The following is a 20,410-nucleotide window of genomic DNA, read 5'->3' as shown; positions in this document are numbered from 1 at the left end:
GAATAGTTCAGCTTCTGCTGCTGTGTGTTTTTGTAACAAACCATGAAATGACCACAGTGGAGTTTGTCTAAGGAGATGTACAATTAGTTGATTTTTTTTTTCAAGAAGAATAAGATTAAGATCAGCTTGTAGAAGTTTAATAATATCACAACCTTACAGTTTTTCCAGCTTGCTGACCCTGTCTTTTCTTGAGGAAAACCATAAATATGAGGAAACCATAAATGTGTCTTTTTAGTAGATAGATACTTTCTTAAAAATGTACTGTGATCCTTCTCCTTTCTATTTTAAGGACCAATTTTATCCATGTACTCAGAGGCACAGCTGAAGTCATTTGGACCTTGGACTCCCCTTCTGTCCAGGCCATTTAAGCAGGGAAAAGTGTGATGGCAATATTTTACAGGAAGGATGAGGACAAAGGAGAGTACCATGGATCTTTTGTAACTGTCAGTACCCAAGAAGGTCCTTTTCAGAGCATGTCTTGCTTAAATGATGTTTGGGATGTCAAACAAGTTAAAGTCTCTCTGCCCTCACCTCTTCAGTAGCTGAGCAGAACAACCTTCAAGTTATGCACTGGAGAATTGGAAACTCAATCTGGCTACATTGTGAGATTAATTTTCCATCTGGGATTTGCACTCTTGCTATGTCAGCACAGGGATCAGACTGTTCCGTGGCGAAGCACGAGCATGTGGAGTCACAGCACTGTCTGAAATGCTTCACACTGAAGATTGTGAAGGACATTATGACCACTTAGCTGTGGGATTTGGTGCCACTAGTTCAGACCACTAGGACATTATTTTGCTACCCTGTATTTGTAAAAGCTTTATGTTTTACATATGCCAGGTTATCCTTGCTCTTAAAGATGTCTAGAGGGGTTTGTTTCTTAACATTTTCTCTCTCTGTATAGTTTAACAAAACTGTTTACTATCTCACTGTGTCCAATACATTTTATTGTGGTTAACAGTAAAGGCATTTTTCTTTATTCCCTTTCATATAATCATGGATCTGAAATGGTGAAGGAGAGATCCCACAACATTTATTAGAAGGCAGCTGCTTTTTTAGCACGTTGTCTTTCCTCAGAATTGGAATCCAATTCTCGTTCTCTTTTCTTTGTTCAATCATATGTTCTTGTTTCCTTGGTTTCTTAGATACAGACATATAACAACCATTCCCAACCCTTTCCTTCTTGTTTTAAAACAACTTTTCATGTGTCCTGTATTTAAAATTTCTGAGGCACAGTTTGAAGTTGGGCAGTGAGATACAGAGAATCCATATGAAATCCATTTGTGACTCTGTTTTGTTTTTACTGGGACACGTGTCCACCTAATGAGTAGCAAGACCATAATTGTCACTTTTGAGGGAAATAAAGGCAGAAAGGCTGACCACAAAGTGGGCATGGAAAAGCCTGACTTGCAGATTTTTGCACAAAGATATTCCTCCAGATGAGGCTTGAAAAACATTGGAAGAGCACAAACAGGGAGAACTGCTGTGCCCATTTCTTGCTGTGCCTTATAAGTGCACAGCAAAAGTGAGTTGGGTTGTTGTCTTAGGAATGATTTATGGGGCATGTTCTCAATGTGTAGCATTCCTGGGAGCTGCATTCCTCTGAGCATCACTAACCCTCAGCACAGAAATACCACCAGGGCCTGTTTGTGTGAGCACCTGCTGTCAGCTGCTGTTTCCACACAGCTTCCAGAGAGCCCCTTGCCAGGTAGAGGTTTCAGGGAGGAGTGTGGGTGTGGGAGCTCTGAGGGGAGCACAAGTTTTGGGCAAGGAACAGAGAAAAGTGATGTGGCAATGGACTCCTCACTGCTGAGCAATGGTTAGATGTGACCATGTCACTTCTTTGGGAGCTTGGGAAGCACAGGGGACTCCTCAGGGGAGAACACTCTGGAAAATTAACCAACTTCTAATCAATGGTTTTTCCTTTGAAGAGTCTCTGCATGAGAGGCATATATGGGAGGGCTGTACCATTGTCCATCCCAACCTCTCCTTCCCAAAACCATGGGGTGGATGATGATAACACATCACCTTTGAAAGGTGTCTTCACTGCCCAGCCCTGTAGCACAAACACCTTGGATTTATCCAGCAAAATACTGCTGAGCCTTGTAGCCTTCAGACTCCTTTTGCTTTCAAAATGTCTAGTAAGACATAAAACCACCTAATCTTCCCAGACTGGTGGTTTTCTATATGTTGTTGTGAAATTACCCATTTCTGTTAACTTTAAGTAGTTTAGGTGTTGGATGCTGTGTCTTTAGACCAGGATGAGGGAAGCAGCTCATGTGTCTTGCAGCAGATAAATGGGATGTGTGTTAGGCTCTAGGTTGGGAGCTGGCACTTAGCTTAGGTGTGGGAGGTGAATAATGGCCCTAAAGATGCTAAGCTGTGTGAAGCCCTTCTGATAAATGGGGCCTTTTTGTGATGAGCTCTCCTCACGTTCCTGGACTGGTTGGCATAAAAGCTTTGAGCATACAGGCACATTACTCATTATTTACTGGCTGTGGTTGCAAGGTTGTTTAATTTTGCAATAGTCCCATCTAAGGGATGATTCTTGCATTGCATGAAAGGGAGACTAAACAAAATTCACTTTTCTTTAAGTTTGCTTTGTATAGCTTTGCCTCTGTAGATATTCAGCATATTTGCCATAAGAGACAAAATGCCAAATGTGTGGCTTTCTGAACATGGACATTCCACTCATCCCAGAGGAGAATCAGGCATGGAAAGAGAATAAAGATAGGAATGGGGCTTTTCTCTTTCAGCACTAAATCCCCAACAGCCACCATCTCCCTCCTCCTGCTTTCACTCTGATGTTGTTTATTCTTTCCTCTTGTATTTTTGCCTCTCATTTGTGCCTCTCTTTAGTTTAGTAACCTCTTCTCTTCTCTTCTCTTCTCTTCTCTTCTCTTCTCTTCTCTTCTCTTCTCTTCTCTTCTCTTCTCTTCTCTTCTCTTCTCTTCTCTTCTCTTCTCTCTTCTCTTCTCGTCTGTTCTCTTCTCTTCTCTTCTCTTCTCTTCTCTTCTCTTCTCTTCTCTTCTCTTCTCTCTCTTCTCCTCTCTTCTGCTTCTCCTCTCTCTTCTCTCCTCCTATCTTTTCTCTCTCTATCCACTAATGAAAAGCAAGAGGTCAGGGATGGTTTGTGCCTCACCTCAGGTCCCCTCTCAAGGCTCACAGGATTCCAGAAAAGCTTTGTGGCATGTCCTCTGTTTTATAGACACAGCATATGAACAGAGCACTGACTAGGCTGTGCCAGTGTTCTTGGACTGGAAGAGGGGAGATTTATGATGGCACTGATCACAGTGCTAAAATAAACTGTCCTTCCTCAGCCAGAGGAATAGGAGTTTGTAAATGCCAGCATTTTATACACAAACTGAAGGACAGGGCTGAGGGAGCCAGCTGCCCAGGTTAGCTGCTCTGCATCTGAACATGGCAAGGCTTTAAAAGCAGAGAGCCAGAAGAAGTCATTTATATTAAAACAAACTCTGTCATGAGTCATTTGACTTCTTTTTCTCTTACACACATAGTTTATGTCCCAGGCCTTCTAAGGCCCGGGTAACATCTGATACTCTTTAGGCTGAGCTGGCTCTAATAGGAGTGGGATCCTGCTTCCACTTACACTGTACCACTTAGAACTCTATTTCATTTGAGTCTTGTGTTTACAGGCTGTAACTGTTACTTATTTGTCATTTTTATGGTAATAAGAAGATTGTTTGTCTGTGATTCTGTCCTTGCCATGCTGTTGAATAGCTCTGTGTCCTTCAGCAGCAGCAGAGGAAAAGAGGGGCTTTTGCTTTTCACCTCATTCATTTTTCTCATGCAGCTCCAGTCAGGTCAGCAGGCAAGAGGGGGTGCAGGTCCTTCCCATCCTCCCAAACACTGTCTCAGTCTATTGATGCCAGCAGAGCATCACTCCACATTTTTCACGCCATTTGCAATGACATGAATGTGATTTTTCTTCCCTTCTCCTTCAAAAGAACCAACACCAAAGTGTGCCCTGTCTGCAAAATACAGCTTTGTCTCTTTTACAATTTTTCTTATTTTTTCATTCTCTCGTTTATCTCATCCCTTCTGATCCCAGGTTTTTATTTAAACGTTTTTACCTGGTGCAAAAAAATAGTTAATTGCAGGTAGGAGATGTGAAAGGTGTATGAATTCTTAAAGTCTTGTTTTCTGCTTATAGCAAGGCCTATAGAGACCTGAAAGGGGAGAAGAAACACAAAGGGCAGGGAAGCTTTGTCCCACTCCAGAGTTTCCAGGGAAAGGCTTCACCCCCTCCCCATCCAGCTTCCCTGGACAAGGATAACCCTCAGGCCCCTCTGCTGAAAGAGGCTGCACCTTAATTAAGAGCATGACTCTTGTTCCCTCTAGTGGCTAATTACACAGCATCTCACACCAGTGTCATCCCACTGCCTTCCTGCTTCCCTGCCCAGTTTTCCTTTTGTGCATTCTTTTTTTATATGTTTTGTAACTGTCTAAATTTCTCCAGATATTTGCTATTCCTTGGATTGTGCCTTCAGAGAGCTGGAAACTCTCCCATAGATAGATGCAACACAGCAGTAGGATTTAGGGCTGGACAGATTTTTGTTAATGTTCCACCCATGATGGATTTTTCTGCAGAGTTACCAGGAAGGGTTAAGGAAAAAGGGCTTTTCTTGGTTTATCAGCATCCCTGCTCCTATTGCAATTCCTGAAGTATGAGCAGATATGGATGTCCAGAACTGTTGGACACCTCAAATCCCAGGCTTGCTTCATGTCCTGGAGATAAGGAGTGAGTTGCCTTTCCAGATCAAACAAATACCCTGTAAAATGTAGTATAGTATTTCCTAAGGACACAGGAAAAATTCAGTGTTTGCCAAAGTAGTTCTTTATTAACAGCCTGGTAATGGAAGGCACTCTGTGCTAGTTCAAATTGCACAAACTACTGCAGCACCAAGTTCTTCTGAATATAAATAAAAGCAGAATTTTGCAATGAGAAGACAGTCTGTGTTATCTAACTTGAGTTGCAGAGTACACAGACTTTATTTCCACCTCAGCCATTGACTTTGTCTGTAACTTTGGCCAAGTTCATCCTCCTGACTTGTGAAGCAGATCTAGTGGTGCTTACATACCTCAGTGGTGGGGTTTGTTGTTGTATTAAAGGGATAGAGCAAAAAGTGCATAGAAAATCTATGATGATGCTAAATGTTCTGCTCTGGTGGGTTGAAATAAGTCAGAATGGAAAGGTTGTAGATTGACAACACAGTTGCACATAATTGGAACATCTTTTGACTTAAAAATCTTACCTAAGAACTGCAGTTTATGATTGTGTTAATTTTCATATATAATATGGAAGATGGCTTATATACTATGACATGGTTACAACTCCAATGTTTCTATCAAGTTTTAGTATGTATAGCACTGAGAACATTTAAAGATTGTGTTGTACATCTGCACAAAAATGCACTTCATGTGCAGAATTCTTGTTTTTAGAGAATGTTTGGGCAGGAATGGGAGACCACATCCTTTAAAGCACAAATTCACTCAGGGTTTGGATTGGCAATTCCTTAGGAACAGCAAGGGCTAATTCCAGACCAGCATTTTCATTCCCAGCCTGAAGCTTTAGGTATCTAATGCTGTGCCCAACACATAACTGAGGTGCTCCTTTTGCTCAGGTATGGACCCTTCTAAACTGCAGTTGTAGACATTTCTGGAGGCTTCTGAAAATCAGATGTTGCCCTTTTTTGACTGCAGTGGGACCAGGATTAACAGAAACAACAACAGATGCATCTTGTGTTGCTGAGAATTTTCTGAAGTGCATCTGAAACTGATTTGTGACAGGCCAGTAACCCAATGAAAGTAATGTAAAACATCCAGCAGGGTAAGACCTCCTCCATAGAACTATATCCTTTTTCTTGCATGCCTGGGTTGCATTTTTTTAAATTAAGTTACTGAGTTGTAGAATGACCCACATTCCTTTATTCCTGTAAAACCAGAATGACTGACAGCTTCTAATTGCTCATGCTCCTACTGTTTGTTGGGAGAGAAGGGGGCAGGATGGGATCCTACCAAATGTTTGAAATATGAATAGAGAAAAGATTGTTGAGTGTGAAGAAATGAATTCTTATCAAGGGTTATTTAGATATGTTGCTGATCCTGTCTGATCTTATATAGATCTTCACTAATTATTCCAATGTCAATAACCAAGCAGAGCAGAACAAGGGATAAGTTGTTTAGAAAGGTGTGCAGTAAAATTCAGACTTGCATCAGATAAAAGTAATTTAATAGCTTTCCTTCCATTCTAGACTTGTCACAGCCAGATAAATACCTTCGAACAAAAACTAGTTGGATTTTTTTTTTTTCAGATTTGCTGCATTAAGCAATTACCAAACTACACAGTTGCTCCTAGTAGAAAAGTGAAGCAAATCTGGGATTTTGAGCTAGTGGAGTGCAAGTGATTAGGCTGTACAAAAGGAGCATTCATCTTGAAATGACAGATAAGTGCTAAGGACAGGACTGAAAACTGTAAATATGTTAGCACTTTAAGCGAGAGCACAGCTTCAGCACTTGTGAGACTCATCAGCTGCTGTAAACAATATGGATCTTTGAGCTGATCTCTGCAGAGATCTCAGCACATCAGATAATGATAGAGTTGTTCATTTTTGCTTCCTCTGTTTTGGTATTTTTTTTCCCTTCTGGAAGTACTTTCTGCAGATAACAGGGCTGTGGTGCTGCCAGTGCACACTCACCTTCCTCCTGGAGCAGCCACTGTGGGGAGCAAAGATAACCCCAGGGCTGGGCTCTGCCTCTCCCCAGTTCTGCTCCAGCCAGGAACAGAAAGTGCAGCTGCACTTGCAGGGCTGGGGAAGGCTCTTTGAGCTCCTCCAGCCTCAGTTCACAGTTAGGACACTTCTCAAGTGTGATTGTAGAAGGAAGCATTCAGGTGGTGGCAGCAGTTTCTCCTATGGGGCTTTGCAAAGGGTTATCAGTGACTGAACAGTGACAGTGGAGAATTTAATGTTGGGAAAACCACATATAATAGAAATTAATTTGAAACCAATAAATCCCCTTTGCAAAGGACATGATAAAAAGCTGGCATCCCACCATAGCTCCCAACACTGACTCTGAGGTTCTGCTCAGTGACCTACAAGTGGAAAGCTCCATGAACCATTTGGGCCTCTGCTATTCATCTCTTTTCCCAGCTTGCTGTCTTTAAATAAAAGAGCAGATCCTCAGCAGCAGGAATTGGCTCAGTTCTTAGGACCAGCTGAATTGTTAAGCACAAAGTGGTTTTTCTTCAGTTGTGTCCCACATTGGTCAGATTTTCCTCCTGAGTGTTTGGTATTAATCTCATGGTGTTAGTGATTCTCATGGAATATGTGAGGAACTGAGGTGCAGGAGGCTTTACAGGATCACAGAATATTCTGAGTTGGATGGTCCCACAGGGATGATCAGCTCCATCTCTTAAGTGAAGGGTGGATCAAATTCACACCCTTGGCATATCAGCACCACATTCTGACCAACTGAGCTGATCTCAGGGCCTGTGGGGCTTGTCCAAGGTTAAAATTCAGAAACCAATTAATCCAGTGAATACAGTCATGGAAGGTGTGCTGGGGAGAGCTTTTCTCTCAAACAGAGGAGCAATGGTTTAGGAATTTCTCATTTAAGTGGCTGAAGGGGCAATGCTTCCTTGGAAGCAGGAGCCACAAGATGCAGCTCACTGGAGGCTTCTTACAAAGGGAAAATAGGATAGGATAGCAAAGTAAAAGTTGGAATGGTGACTGGCTGGGTATTGTAAGGTGAGAACATCCCTCTGGAAGGATTTGGTGTTGTTTGCCTTTCCTGGAGGTAAAAAGTTGAGCTTATAAACCAGCTCCCCAGGCTTCCCACCTGGCCAAAACCTGGAGGTGGGAAGGTGGAGACTGTCCTGGGTGTCTTCTCTACAAGATCTCAGCTTTCAGGATGGTGCTGTGTTGGATCTCAGGCTGTGACCAGCCCAGCTCTGGTGCCACTGGTGTCTCACTCCCACAGCAAGTGCACTTCTAATTCCAGCTGAGGTGCTGGCAGACAGAACCAGCCTTTGTTTAGGGCAGGGGCAGTCATAAAATGTGCTCTTTTCTATTTGCCTAATGAATACAAATGCTTTCTTAGAACATCTGCTAAGGGAAAAGATGCCTGAGATACCTTTAAAACTCTTGCTGACAGTGCTGGGTGACAGGTTTGGGTTTGCTCAGTAACAGAGGTTATGGAATACTACTGTAACCAAAATATTACTGTAATAAGGTGGGAATTAATAGTCCTTGAGTTTGGTTTTGTATAGAGAAATATCAGCCAGAGTGGTGATAAGGGTAACCTGACATTTGCCAATAAGAATAGTTTATTCCAAATTAATTTGTTCAAATTGATGCCTGCAGGTTTTCTGCACAATAAATGTGATTGCAGTACACAGACATTGTGCACACAAAGAGATTCCTGCTGGCAGAGAGACTTTAGTGCTAAAGGGAACTGTATTTACCATTTCCCAGTGGTCTCCAAAAGAGATACAAGAGATACAAAGGGAGCAGAACACCTATTCTGGTGTGACTTTTGCACTTTCTTTCTATGAAACTCTCTCCATTCTCAGGAATTCCATAGCTCAGCCTGAGCTTCTCCCTTGCTGCTCTTAGAGCAGATTTGGCAAGTGACTGGCCATCCCATCCTCAGACCAGGCTTCCCAGGTTTTTAAGGAATCTTTCCCAAAATAAAATTGTTAACAATATGTATCCAGCATTTAAAGTGCTTTTTTTTTTTTTTTTTTTTTTTTAGAAAGAGCACTCTTGGAGGACAGTGCTAGTGGCAGAAGAAAAAAATGAGAGAAGTAGCTTATCATCCCTGGCTGATTTTCAGATCTGGAGAAGAAAAGATGCTTTTAACAAAAAAGATGTTTTTAACAAAACAGGACAGTATCATCAGCTGATCACAGAATCATAGAATAGTTTGGGTTGGAAGAGACCTTTAAAGGTCATCTGGTCCACCCCCCTGCATGATGAGTGTGCTTTGCTTCAGCTTCACTCAGTTCAGTCACTGCTAGCCTTTAATTTGGGAAAGAAAAATACTTTCTGGAGCAGTGTGCTGGAAAAGGTTGCTGACCCCTTGTCTGTAGCAATCATGGCAAGGAAACCAAATCCCTTGTGCCATGGAAGCTGCTTTTTCTGTGCTGTGCAGTCCAGAAATTTCTCATTTCTTCTAGGATTTATTCTCCATTCACCACTAGCTGAATATTTCTGTATCTCTTAAATGATATTTTATTTTTTTGTTGGGCATGGGATATCAGTAAGGTTACTAAAAGGCTCTCTTTTTTTAAAATGCAGTTTTACTCTCTGTTTTAACATCTCAACCTTTTGCCTTACAGTAGTGAAAGACTTTTTCTAAAGGTCTCTTGTTTTTTATGAGCCCCTGTCCAGGGTAATTTCCCAAATGCAGTCCAGATTGGGTAAAATGTAAGCATATTTCTGAGGTACAGGGTGTTGTTTTTTTTTTTTTCTTTTAATAATAAACCACACATCAGATTAACCAGATTAAAAATATTCCCAAATCAAAATTCACAGCAGGGTTTTTACTCATTAACCTTAGGTAGACACTGGAGCATGGCAAGGCATATATTTGAAAGATGAGGGGGAAAGGAAAGGAAAGGAAAGGAAAGGAAAGGAAAGGAAAGGAAAGGAAAGGAAAGGAAAGGAAAGGAAAGGAAAGGAAAGGAAAAGGAAAGGAAAGGAAAGGAAAAGGAAAGGAAAGGAAAGGAAAAGGAAAGGAAAGGAAAGGAAAGGAAAGGAAAGGAAAGGAAAGGAAAGGAAAGGAAAGGAAAGGAAAGGAAAGGAAAGGAAAGGAAAGGAAAGGAAAGGAAAGGAAAGGAAAGGAAAGGAAAGGAAAGGAAAGGGAAAGGGAAAGGGAAAGGAAAGGAAAAAGGAAAGTCTCAGCCATTGTTGGAAACAGGGAAAGAATGAATAGATGAAGAATAGTGAAATATTTAAAATAGTTTTGCTTTCTTGATGGAGTAACCCTAAAGGAAAGTACAGGCAGAAATTGGTTTTATGACAATCCCAGCTAGGTACCCCAAAAATGCTGGAACTGCCCAAACTGGGGAAATGAACAGAGACGTGTGTGGATTAATTAGATCAAAAAAATGTTTTGACAGCATAAGTGAACATATGGAATGAATTGAGAGAACCTGATCCAGTTCCCCATGTGTAAATGATGCCTTAGCCATAGCTCATAAAGCAAATACAGATGCAAAAAAAAAAAAAAAGGGAAAAAAAGTGCCTTTCCTATCCCCTCCCCCCAGTAAAGCCCAGTCTGTTACCAGATGGCAAATAAAAGTTTGAACTTGGTGACTGAATGTGAGGAAAGCTGAATGTTCATCATAGATGTGAAAATAAATCAGAAAAATAAATCTGAATTTTACACCTTGGAGGAAATGGTGCAGTTCAGCTAAATATTGTGTGGAGTGCCCAGCTGAGTGTCAGGATCCCCTGGGTTGTGTCTTCAGTGTCTGTTTTACCCTTCCTGGTCTAAATCAGAATAATGGAATGGTTTGGGCAGGGACACCTTCCACTCTTCCAGGTTGCTCCAAGCCCTGTTCCACCTGGCCTTGGGCACTTCCAAGGACCCAGGGGCAGCCACAGCATCTCTGGACACCTTGTGCCAGGACCTCCCATCTCACAGGGAGGGATTGCTTTGTGTCCAGCTCAGTTTTTGGTGTTTGTGTCCATGTGGAATCACACACCTGCCCTGCCTGCCCCAAAGACTTTACCCCCTAAAATTAAGGGTAAAAGCATTGGGACAGATGCTGCAAGCAGATAGTGAGAAGGGAGCCAGAGATGCAAAGCCAGGTGTTGCAGGTTATGCAGAAGAGCATTCCCTGGATTAGTTCACTCCATCCCCAGGAAGGATGAGTAGGGAGAGGCTTGACTGGGCAGTGCCCTGCATCAGGAGCTGGTGGAGGAATTTGCTCTCCTGACTCCCAGTTGAGCTTGTGTTCTGTTAAACACAACTGCCTGTCAGCATAACATTTCCAAGCCTAAAAACTGTGTTATATCAATATATTTTTCATGTGGTTTCAATGGACTGACCTTCTTAGCCTATTTTAATAGTGATGCTGGCTGTGGTTAAACTTACTGCACCTCAGAATGGTGAGGGAGATGGAGTCAGGAGCCCATTCCAGCTGTGGCATTCCAGCACAGCACGGGCTGGGACCTTCACACAGCCACTGAAGGGAATGTCCCTTCATGGAGAAGCTGCACAGGCTCATGTCATGCCCCAGACTGCTTGGGTGGTGCCCACAGGCTGGATTTGTGGCACCCAGTGCCAGCAGTCTGTGAAGCTGAAACAGGAGCTGAGCACTTGGGCTCCTTCCATTGCCCAGGGAAGCTGAAACCCCTGCTAAGCTGTCAGGTTTGTGTCCAAGCAGCTTAGGGCACAGAGAGGTGCCAGCAGCAGAGCCCTCACAAAGCAAACTGCTTAATTATTTGCTAGTCAGAGGCAACTTGGGGGAGTGCAGACTCAAATCAACAACTAACCAACCTATATTTAGTAGCAGAGTGGCTGGAGCTTAGACCCAAACATAGTTTCCAGCTGATAGATGATGTGGCAATCAGAGCTGACCCTCGTCCCATTCTAAATTTGGGCTATGGAATAAGTAATTAATATCATGGCTGGCATGGCAAGGCACCCTTCCAGCAGCTGCCCTGCCACTGCTGCTCCTCTTAGGGCTGTGCCTGTGGCTGGCCAGCCTGGCTGGGCTCTGGGACACCAAACTGGATGGCCACAGCCTGGCTGGCACTGTGGAGATACTGAGGAAGAGGCAAAGTCACTGCTCTGGAGGCAGAAGTGATGCTGTGCTTCTCTCTGCTGCTGTGAGAGCTCTCTCTCTTCTCCATTTGTTCTGGTACTAAGGAATGAAAAGCTGCTCTGGTGGTGCAGGACAGGGTGGGTGATCCATCCTTCAGTGGGGTGTGGAAGGTGCACTGGGGTTGGGAGCTCCTTGAGTGTGCAAACTGTGCCCCAGCCAAACCTAACTGGGGAAATGGCACAGCCCACTGCAGAGAGAGGTAACTGAAAATTAAAAGAGTAAATTGCATGTCCCAGATAACTCCAGAAATCTCTTTCTGGAAACTTTCTGGATTCAGTGCTCAAACCAGAAATCCACCTTGTCTCAGTGCTCAGGATCCATCCAGTTGGACTCTTGTCAACTCAGGCTGGATGGTTGAAGGGTAGAATAATGTTGGGCTTTTTTTGAGCTGCCTCAGTGTGGCAAACAAATGTATAAAATATTCCTCTAAGAAGGGCCAGTGCTGTTACTGAACATATGGCCAGAGAGACTCCAAAGGCCAGTGTCTTTTCCTGGAAGACAGACTCAAGTCCTGAGCTGGTGTCCTGCTTGCCAGCCCTCCATCCTTCAATCCTCTGCTCCCTCCTCCTCTGTATCTCATGTTCATAGACAGAAACTCTTCCTCTTTCTCTCTCTCCCTTTCTGAGGTTTGACACAGGCACAGAAATCAATGTTGGATCAGAGCAAAAGGAAAATACAAACTTGTGTGAAATTTTCCACCTTTTCACTAAATGAATCAAAGCCAATTTTTCACACTTTGGTCTTAGGTGTGAAATTTTTGCTCAGCTCTAATATTTATCCATAATGTGTTTTAAAACTTGGCTCACTCCATCCAGAAACCCACAGAGAATTGAGTTACAGATTCTGGGCTTTGTGCATGCTGCCAAGATCTGCCCCTATAACTCAAACAAATTTAAGGGGGGGAAAAAGAAAAACCACTAGAAAAAATACTGTATATGGTCCATCACATGCTTTCTTCATGCAGTCATATACCACTAAAAAGTAATGTTCTGCTAGGCCTCTGTTACAGAAATACACTCATGTAACTCCTGTAAACACAGATAAGATGATTTTTGCATCTCCCAGCTGTGAAACAAGCAATTAAACAAAAGCCTAGAAGGAAATAGCAGCCTTGCTTAAAATTCTTATAAAAGTTTAAAAGTATTTCTTCAACATCAGCATTTCAAGAAATCTATTTATGCCCCTCAAATCCAAATATATCTGTCACTGGACTTCTTAAAACGATGCTAAGGACATCTGTTAGCTGAGTTTGTGTGTTTGGAATAGAGATGAGTGACAGAGAGGTTCTTCACTGCTGCAGAACAGTTAAAATTATTACATAGAAAATTATTTGTTTTATTTGTTGTGAGGACTAGAAGTGTAAGGAAAGTCAGTCTGAAGATTAACACCTGCTGAATCCTGAAATCAGGATAGATCAGTTGGGAAGAATTCAGCCTGTTGTGAATGGGACAGCTTTTCCATTGTTTTCCTCCTGCTGAATCTGTGACAGGAAAACTGAACAGAAACACTGGAGAGGTGAGACTGGCCTGAGTGTGAGCATCTGATCACCCCAGTTTGTGCTTTGCTGCTCCATGTGCAGCCACGTGCTTTCAGCCACTGAAATGGTACAGGAGAACCTGAAATGATCTGTGGTTTCATTGTTAATAACTACCTTAGGTTAAAGTCCAAGCATTTCTTGCAATTACCCAAATGACTGACTGGTGAGAACACAGCTAGGAATTTGTGCTTGGGATGTCTTATTCATTTAACTTCAGATACAATTTTTTAAGTCTCAAAATAAGGAAAAAGCCCAACTGGAATTCTGTTACTGAACTTTCTAAACTAAGGCTGATGCCCCTAAATCTGATTTCTCATCTGCTATGTATTTTAAGGGCTCACATCCCATTAATTTTCATCAGACCTTGAGTCACTGCTGAAAATCAAACCTGGGGACTGTTCTAGGTTGGGCTTGATGATCTCCAAGGTGGCTCCTGTGCCAGGCTGATGGGCTTCTCCTGCTGCCTCTTCCACACAGGGTTAAAAACCTTTTCTTTCCCATTATGGAAGAGACAACAGTTGGAATTTCCAGCTGTTGGGTGCTGTGTCAAAGTTGGGCTCCCTAGGTAGGATTTTCCCTGAGTTCCAGTAGGGTTTCCCTTGGAGATCCACTGCCTGTTGAGGCTGCCCTGGATTCCTTAGCTGGGTAAATGTGGATCCCCTGCCCCAGATGATGCTGGAGAGTGGAATTCAGCCACCAGGACTGAGTGGATTTGAGTGGCTTCTGATCTTCCCAGCAAAATGGGAGCTTGTTCTGAGATCTTGGTGGGCCTTGGAGAGTTTGGTTCCCTGTCCCTTCCCAGGCAGGGATAACCCTGCTGGGCTGGGTCTCTCCATGGAGAGCAGAGTGTTTACTGCCTTGTATCTGTCTCAGTGCTGACACTCCAACAAAAGGTTAGAAATCATGAATGCATCCCTTTATTTCTGCTCCACAGTGCCTCTCTTTTTTTTCTGTGTAAACCCTTCACTTGCCTCTTGCCCAGCCTTTAGAAACGATGATCAAATGCGAACTTTCAGGGTTTATTTATAGCGTAGCCTTTATGGAAAGAGAGAAAAGAAATGATTAAAAAGCAATTTTACAAAATATTTTGTTTTAAGAGAGAATTCATTGTGTTTTAAATCACTGTATTCATTGTGCTGTCTAGACTGGCAAACAAAGAAGATAGAGCGTCATTCAAATTACGATTGTGAAATCCTTGGTGACTGGAATTATGGATTTGGATGTCAACCCTCAAACAAACTATTTCTGAACAGCAGTATTATCACTTTGCTATATTTAAGGCTTTGTTGGAGACAGAGCAGTGCACAAGGTTGATCCGATTCAGTAATGCAATTCTAATGTTCCTTTGTTTCCCATTTCATTATAAATTCATATTTTCAATGTTCTGTTCCTCTTTGTCCCCAGAAAATTGTTGAAAAGACTCTCCTCTGGGAGTAAAGTTTTTTTGTTCAAGCTAACAATGACCAAACTGACTTTAAAACACAGACAAACACACAACTAAAATGTGAATTGAGAGAGGGAATTAATTTAAGATATTTTGAGCAGCACAGAATGGGTGAGTTGTTGAAAACTGCTGGCTGTGTATTTTTTTGCCATGTTATTCCACAGAACCATGGTAGTTGCTGTGGTACTTCAGTGCTGGGGATTCTCAAAGGTCTATGTATTTCCAGAAGATTTAAAAACACTAAAGTATTTTAGCTGATAAACTGGAAGACAGATAAACTTGGGAATCTTCCTCCTTGGCTCAGGGTGGATGGTGGGGGTCCAGCAGAAGAGAAGCACCAGCTTCTGGAAGCTGTAAGAGTAAAGTAAGAGTAAAGCAGAACAGGAGGGCACAGAGAGGGGAATGCAAAGTCTGGCCCTGCCTTTCAGTTTTGTTGCACCTGGGATAAAAAATGGATTGCCTATTTAGATACTTTGGATGTTGTGGGTCTATTTTCGTGCAGTGTCTCCAGGGCAGTTCAAAAGGAGGTGTAAAGCAGGGAGCAGAAAGGAAGGTGACTCTCCCATTAGTGAGAGAATGTTTCAGGGGGTTTGTTTTCCCTAAGGCACAATGGAAAAGCAGTAGCCATTGTGCCAGAGGGAATTGGCTTTTACTTTGAGGGGTTTTTTTCCTGAGTGTTCATTCATTTTTTGGATAGCCTGTAAATCCAGCTGGCCATGTAAGGGAGTTGTAAGAGACTGACTATTGTAAACAGGGACAATGCTTGAGCATTGTCAGTGTCACCTGTTGAAGGACAGGGAATAAAATGCCCATTTCTCTTACTTGGAAGGGTATCAGCCTTTCCATGGCAGTATTTTAATCTGGCTGCTGTGCAGAGTCTCAGTGCCAGCAGGCTCACATGTCCCAGGGAAAAGAACACACTATCTCTCTGCAAGTGTTATTTCAAGGGTGTTTCTTGGAGAATCGAAGTACAATCAACCTCTGCACCTCTGTATGAAAGAGAGTGGGCATATGAGAGCACAGAAATATTCCCTGCTGGTGTATCAGCACCTTTAGCAGAGTCAAGTCATGACTGCACACCTGGCAATGCTTTTGCCTTCAGTAGAGCCTGCCCTGGGCTGGTGACACTGCTCTGACATTGCTCATCCACGTTGTGAAGTGCTGTGAGATCCTCTGCTGTCAAGTGCTGGATTAGTGGAAAGCACAGAATTCACTAGAGCAGGTATTCCAGCCTGTAAAATCATCCCAGCCTTTTAAAACTCCAGCTGCAGCAGCCAGCTGGAAGGTCCCAGCAGCAGCACAGGCTGCCTGTTCTCCAGGGTTCTCCTTCTTAGGCACTGCATTAAAACAGGTTCTGGGTCCTGCTTAGAAACTCTGAACCCTGATTTAGTCACACACTGATTCTTGAGTGCTGACCTTTGATGTTTTTAGCATTCTCCCATCTAAAAGCTGTTGCTTTGATTCTCCTTGTGAAATCACTAAGTGTCTGCTGCCTCCACTGCATCCTGACAGCTCAGTCCTCTTCACTTCGGTGATTCTCATTCCAGTGGGATTGCTTGGGAGAACCCACAGAAAATCAGAATCTCACAGAGATCAGGAAAGGAAGCAAATTACTCATCCCTCTCCCTTCCACACGTGACTGTCCCAGTGACTCCTTCTGCAGGGGATTCTGTGAGCTCTGACTTCATTTTGGCCAAAAGCAGAGCAGAAACAGAGTATGCCTCTTCCACCTTTGTGCTGGAATGTGAGGGCAGCTCTGAGCTGCAGAACAGACCTTCCCAGGTTACCTTGAACTTGTGGAGCACCCTTGAGTCCTCCCTTGCTGCAGGGAATATGATTACAGGATCTCAAGTACAGTATCATTTTATTTGAGAACCCTCCCCTCCGGGGATGCAGTGTTTAACATTTCCTTTGGTTAGAGTAAATAATAAAAGATAAGTCTGTTCCGCCTGGGTCTCCCAGTGAGAGAGAGGAACAGATTTTGGTTACTGAGGGTCTGCAGAGCTTTGTTCTCTTGACTACTTTATAATGGGATTGAACATATTTGCTGCCATCTGGCCCGTTCAGCCGAAACAAAATACATCACTAATGTTCCGATTGGTTTTGAAACATCTTGTTCTTGTCAAAAAGTATTTTAAATCAAAACAGGCTTTTGCAGTTGGTGTTTGTCTTTCCCTAGGAGGCCATGGCGAAAATGGGGAAAATTGGGAGAGTCGTGCAGCCCAACCACGAGCACAAAAGGTAACGCTGGCCCTGGTGAGAGACTTCACAGGAGATAAAGTTGGGGATGAGTTTGGGGTGTGTCTATTTACAGCCTGCGGTAGTGTTTAGCATACGGATACTTTAAGAATCACAGTATATTATAAATATTGTTCATACTGTATTTGTAAGGATTATTTCCATTAATGTTTAGAGCTATATTATTTATATTATGTTCCAATGATTACTAATATTATATTTTAAAGGATTGCCTCTGTTCATTTCCAAGGGTTATATTCTATTGTATTATATTTAAGGGTAATTCACGTTGCTTTGAAGGGCTCCGTGTCCCACGGGCGGCGGCGCGCGGGCTCCCCCTGGCGGCAATGGCGGCTCCGGGCTGAGGGACGGGGGAACCTGAGGGGGACCCGAGGGGGGACCCGGGGCCTGTGCCCGGCTCTGGGCCCCAGCACGGACACAACCGAGGGGCCGGAGCTGTCCAAGCCCAGGAGGGGCTGAGGGAGCTGGGAAGGGGCTCAGCCTGGAGAAAAGGAGGCTCCGGGGGGCTCCTGCACAACTCCCTGACAGGACAGCCGGGGGGGATTTGGGATCCGCTCCAGGGAACAGCGACAGGACAAGGGGAAACGGCCTCAAGCTGTGCCAAGGAAAGTTTAGACTGGATATTTGGGAAAATGTCTTCATGGAAAGGGTTGTCCAGTCCTAGCACAGGGCAGGGGTGGAGTTCCCATCCCTGAAGGGATTTAAAAGCCCAGGGCCAGCTGCGGCCTGGGCACTGCTGGGGAACAGACTCGGAGATCTTGGAGGGTTTTTCCCACCTGGATGAATTCTGTGAAGCTCCAGTGTCTCCTCACTCTTACAGAGAACTCTGAGGAAAACTGTCTGAACACCCAAGCTGGCTGTAGGGAAATGAAAGGTGGAATTGCAACTGGAAATCACAGTTTGGGAGGAAACTGCCCGGCAGTGCACAGGGAGAGCTCTGATCCTGGCAGCAGCAGTACCCAGGAAAGAGTCAAAGTGTTTTTAATGCTAAGAGGAGCAACATATATAAATATATAACCACAGATATTGCAGGGGATTTAAATCTTCAAATCTCAGGCTTTGCTGACATTAACTTTCTTACACAGATTTTATGACAAGAAATACAAAGTATTTTTGAAGCTTGTGGAGCACCAGAGAGAGTATCGCTCCATCATGAGCAGCGTGTGATCCAGAGGGATGGGGTCTGGGAACAGCAGGGATAACAAATTTCCAGGCATGTGTGATGTGGGTAATTTCTTCTTACTGTACTGTCCATGTTAAAAATATACTTTTATCATTCAAGTATGCATTTTAATTTTTAATGAGAAATAAAATGCAGTCTGTTTACTGTGAAACACTGGGTATTTTCTGTCAATAATCCCTGCATACAGGGACAAGGAATATTCATTTGTTCCAGTCAGAGAACACAAGACAATCAGTTGCAGGTACCTCAGTGCCAGTATTTGGACTGCACAAGGAATAACATGATTCACTCAGATGGACTTGAGTCCATGGAGTCAGTGTTCACAGAGATGGACTTTACACACTTAGCTTGAGAGAAATTCCTTATTTAGTATTGGTCTAGGATGCAATTCCCAGTTAAACGCAAACAGGAGTCACACAATAACAAAATTACACTTGGGTTATTTGGAAAATAATAGTTTCTGGCTTTTTTTAAAATCTTAGTAGTCAGCCCTGAAAAACATCTGGTAATTTTTTAAAAGAAACAATGCACTTCCTGCCTTGTAGTTCATGGAAAAGCAATTGTTGCCATTTCCAAAGTACCATTGTTAGGAAAAACAGCTTTACAAGTTCAGGGACACAATTAAAGACAATGAAAGATAATTGATGGGAATAAAATGAAGAAACATCATAACAAAGAGAGTAAAACAAAGAAGAAAAGTACTCTGACATAGTGGGGTGTCAGAGCTCCCAACTCAGGGGCATGATAAAACCTGTCAGCTGAAAAGACAGAGTGGGAAAAAGCAATTGGAGACCAGTGTGTTGTAACTAGTAAGTATTCATAAATTTTAATATCTCTATTTTAATATGCAATTAGTGTATAAAAATGTAGTCCCCAGACTCCAAATGGATGGCAAAGGTACAGGTTATACAGGGACAGCTGTGCAGGGTTGGCTGGCACTGCACCAGCACTTTTACCTCTTTGCAGCTCAGCACAAACAATTTCAGTGAAGTTTCCATAAACTTCCTGCTATTTATATCATTATCCTCAAAGTGGCCTCGATTTCTCTGGCTGAACTGGTACCAAGACTTAACATGAGGGGTGTAGGGAGTCTGGAAAGGGAACAAACAATCACACTGACTTGGTGTAAAATATAGATGCACAGGGCTCAAGGACTCTGTGTGCCTTGCATGGGCTTGCATGACACAGTTACAGAGATTTGTTCACATTTCCTGCATGGTCTTTTAATGCCTTTCTCCCCTTGTGATACTTGTACTTTGTAGTTGCATTTTCCATTTTAAAAGCAGATTTGTAAGAACTCTGTATCCCAGTGGCTGAGTAATCAGCTGTGATAACACAAACACTGCTGCAGGATTCTGCAGCGAGGCTGCCTGACCATCTTTGTGTTATACAAGACTTATTTGTTCAGTTTGCCAAGTTCTCAAATTAAAATTTAATTCTAATTGAGCCAAGAAGTAAAATGTTAAAGCTCAAGAGTTCTAGCACTCTTCAGCTGCAGGTTGATGGGCACTGTAATGTTGAACTCTGATTGTGGCTTGAAGCATCCTTGTTAAACTGCCCTCTGAGGGTTCCACATGAGTGCCTGGGCTGTGCCAAGCATTGCTGGGTCGTTCAGCCTGTGGCAGCAGCACAGTGACAAACCCATCCCACTGCCCCAGTCCAAGAGAAACCTCAGTCATGGCTTGAGGAAGTTTGGAAAGGGCTCCCTGGGGTCAGTCAAGACCCTGCCATCCTCACTCCTTCAGGTGCAACCTGACAGATTTTTATCATGCAAATTAAAAGAAGGGAAGCAACCACGCTGTCATCATTTGCTCCAAGAGTCCTGCAGAGAGGCCCAGGCTCCACTCACATGGAGAAGCCAAGAATATGATTGGTTCCAAAGAAGCAAAGAGCAGCTCTTAATAACAAACTCCATGAGACCAGCCAGGTGAAGATTTCTCACAAGGCAAGAGTCAGGAATGACAGCCTGTCACACAGGTAACCTGCAAATCAAATGTTCACATGGGATTGGTTATTGTTATATGTATATATAGGTTATTCTCATGCATTTCAGTTCCATATGTCTCTTAAGCACTTTGAAAATTAAAATCTCTTGAATGCAGAATGTTTCTCTGCTGTCCAAATGCCCCT

The 20,410-nt window shown here is 43.1% G+C and overlaps 2 protein-coding genes across 7 annotated transcripts in view; both read left to right on the top strand.

The window, feature by feature from the left end:
- FGGY (FGGY carbohydrate kinase domain containing) overlaps window positions 1–20,220 on the top strand; it is a 127,656-nt gene extending 107,436 nt beyond the window's left edge. For 3 of the 6 annotated variants that reach the window (XM_079313724.1, XM_079313725.1, XM_079313722.1), the window contains 2 exons: window positions 17,018–17,079; window positions 18,183–18,391. In XM_079313724.1, the coding sequence (XP_079169850.1) occupies window positions 17,018–17,079; window positions 18,183–18,264 (144 nt within the window). In that variant the 3' untranslated portion in view covers window positions 18,265–18,391. Of the gene's footprint in view, window positions 1–17,017; window positions 17,080–18,182; window positions 18,392–20,025 lie in introns of those variants that run through there. The other 3 variants (XR_013775268.1, XR_013775269.1, XM_079313723.1) reach the window with 3 other exon arrangements.
- Window positions 20,125–20,410, top strand: part of HOOK1 (hook microtubule tethering protein 1) — a 40,817-nt gene continuing 40,531 nt past the window's right edge. Inside the window, exon 1 of the mRNA XM_079313721.1 lies at window positions 20,125–20,257. The gene's annotated coding sequence lies outside the window, so the exon portion shown is untranslated. The remainder of the gene's footprint in view (window positions 20,258–20,410) is intronic.

This window comes from Erithacus rubecula (assembly GCF_903797595.1).
Source record: "Erithacus rubecula genome assembly, chromosome: 10".
Lineage (NCBI taxonomy): Eukaryota > Metazoa > Chordata > Aves > Passeriformes > Muscicapidae > Erithacus > Erithacus rubecula.
The sequence above is the reverse complement of the archived record's forward strand: the minus strand, read 5'-3'. Positions and strand labels throughout refer to the sequence as shown.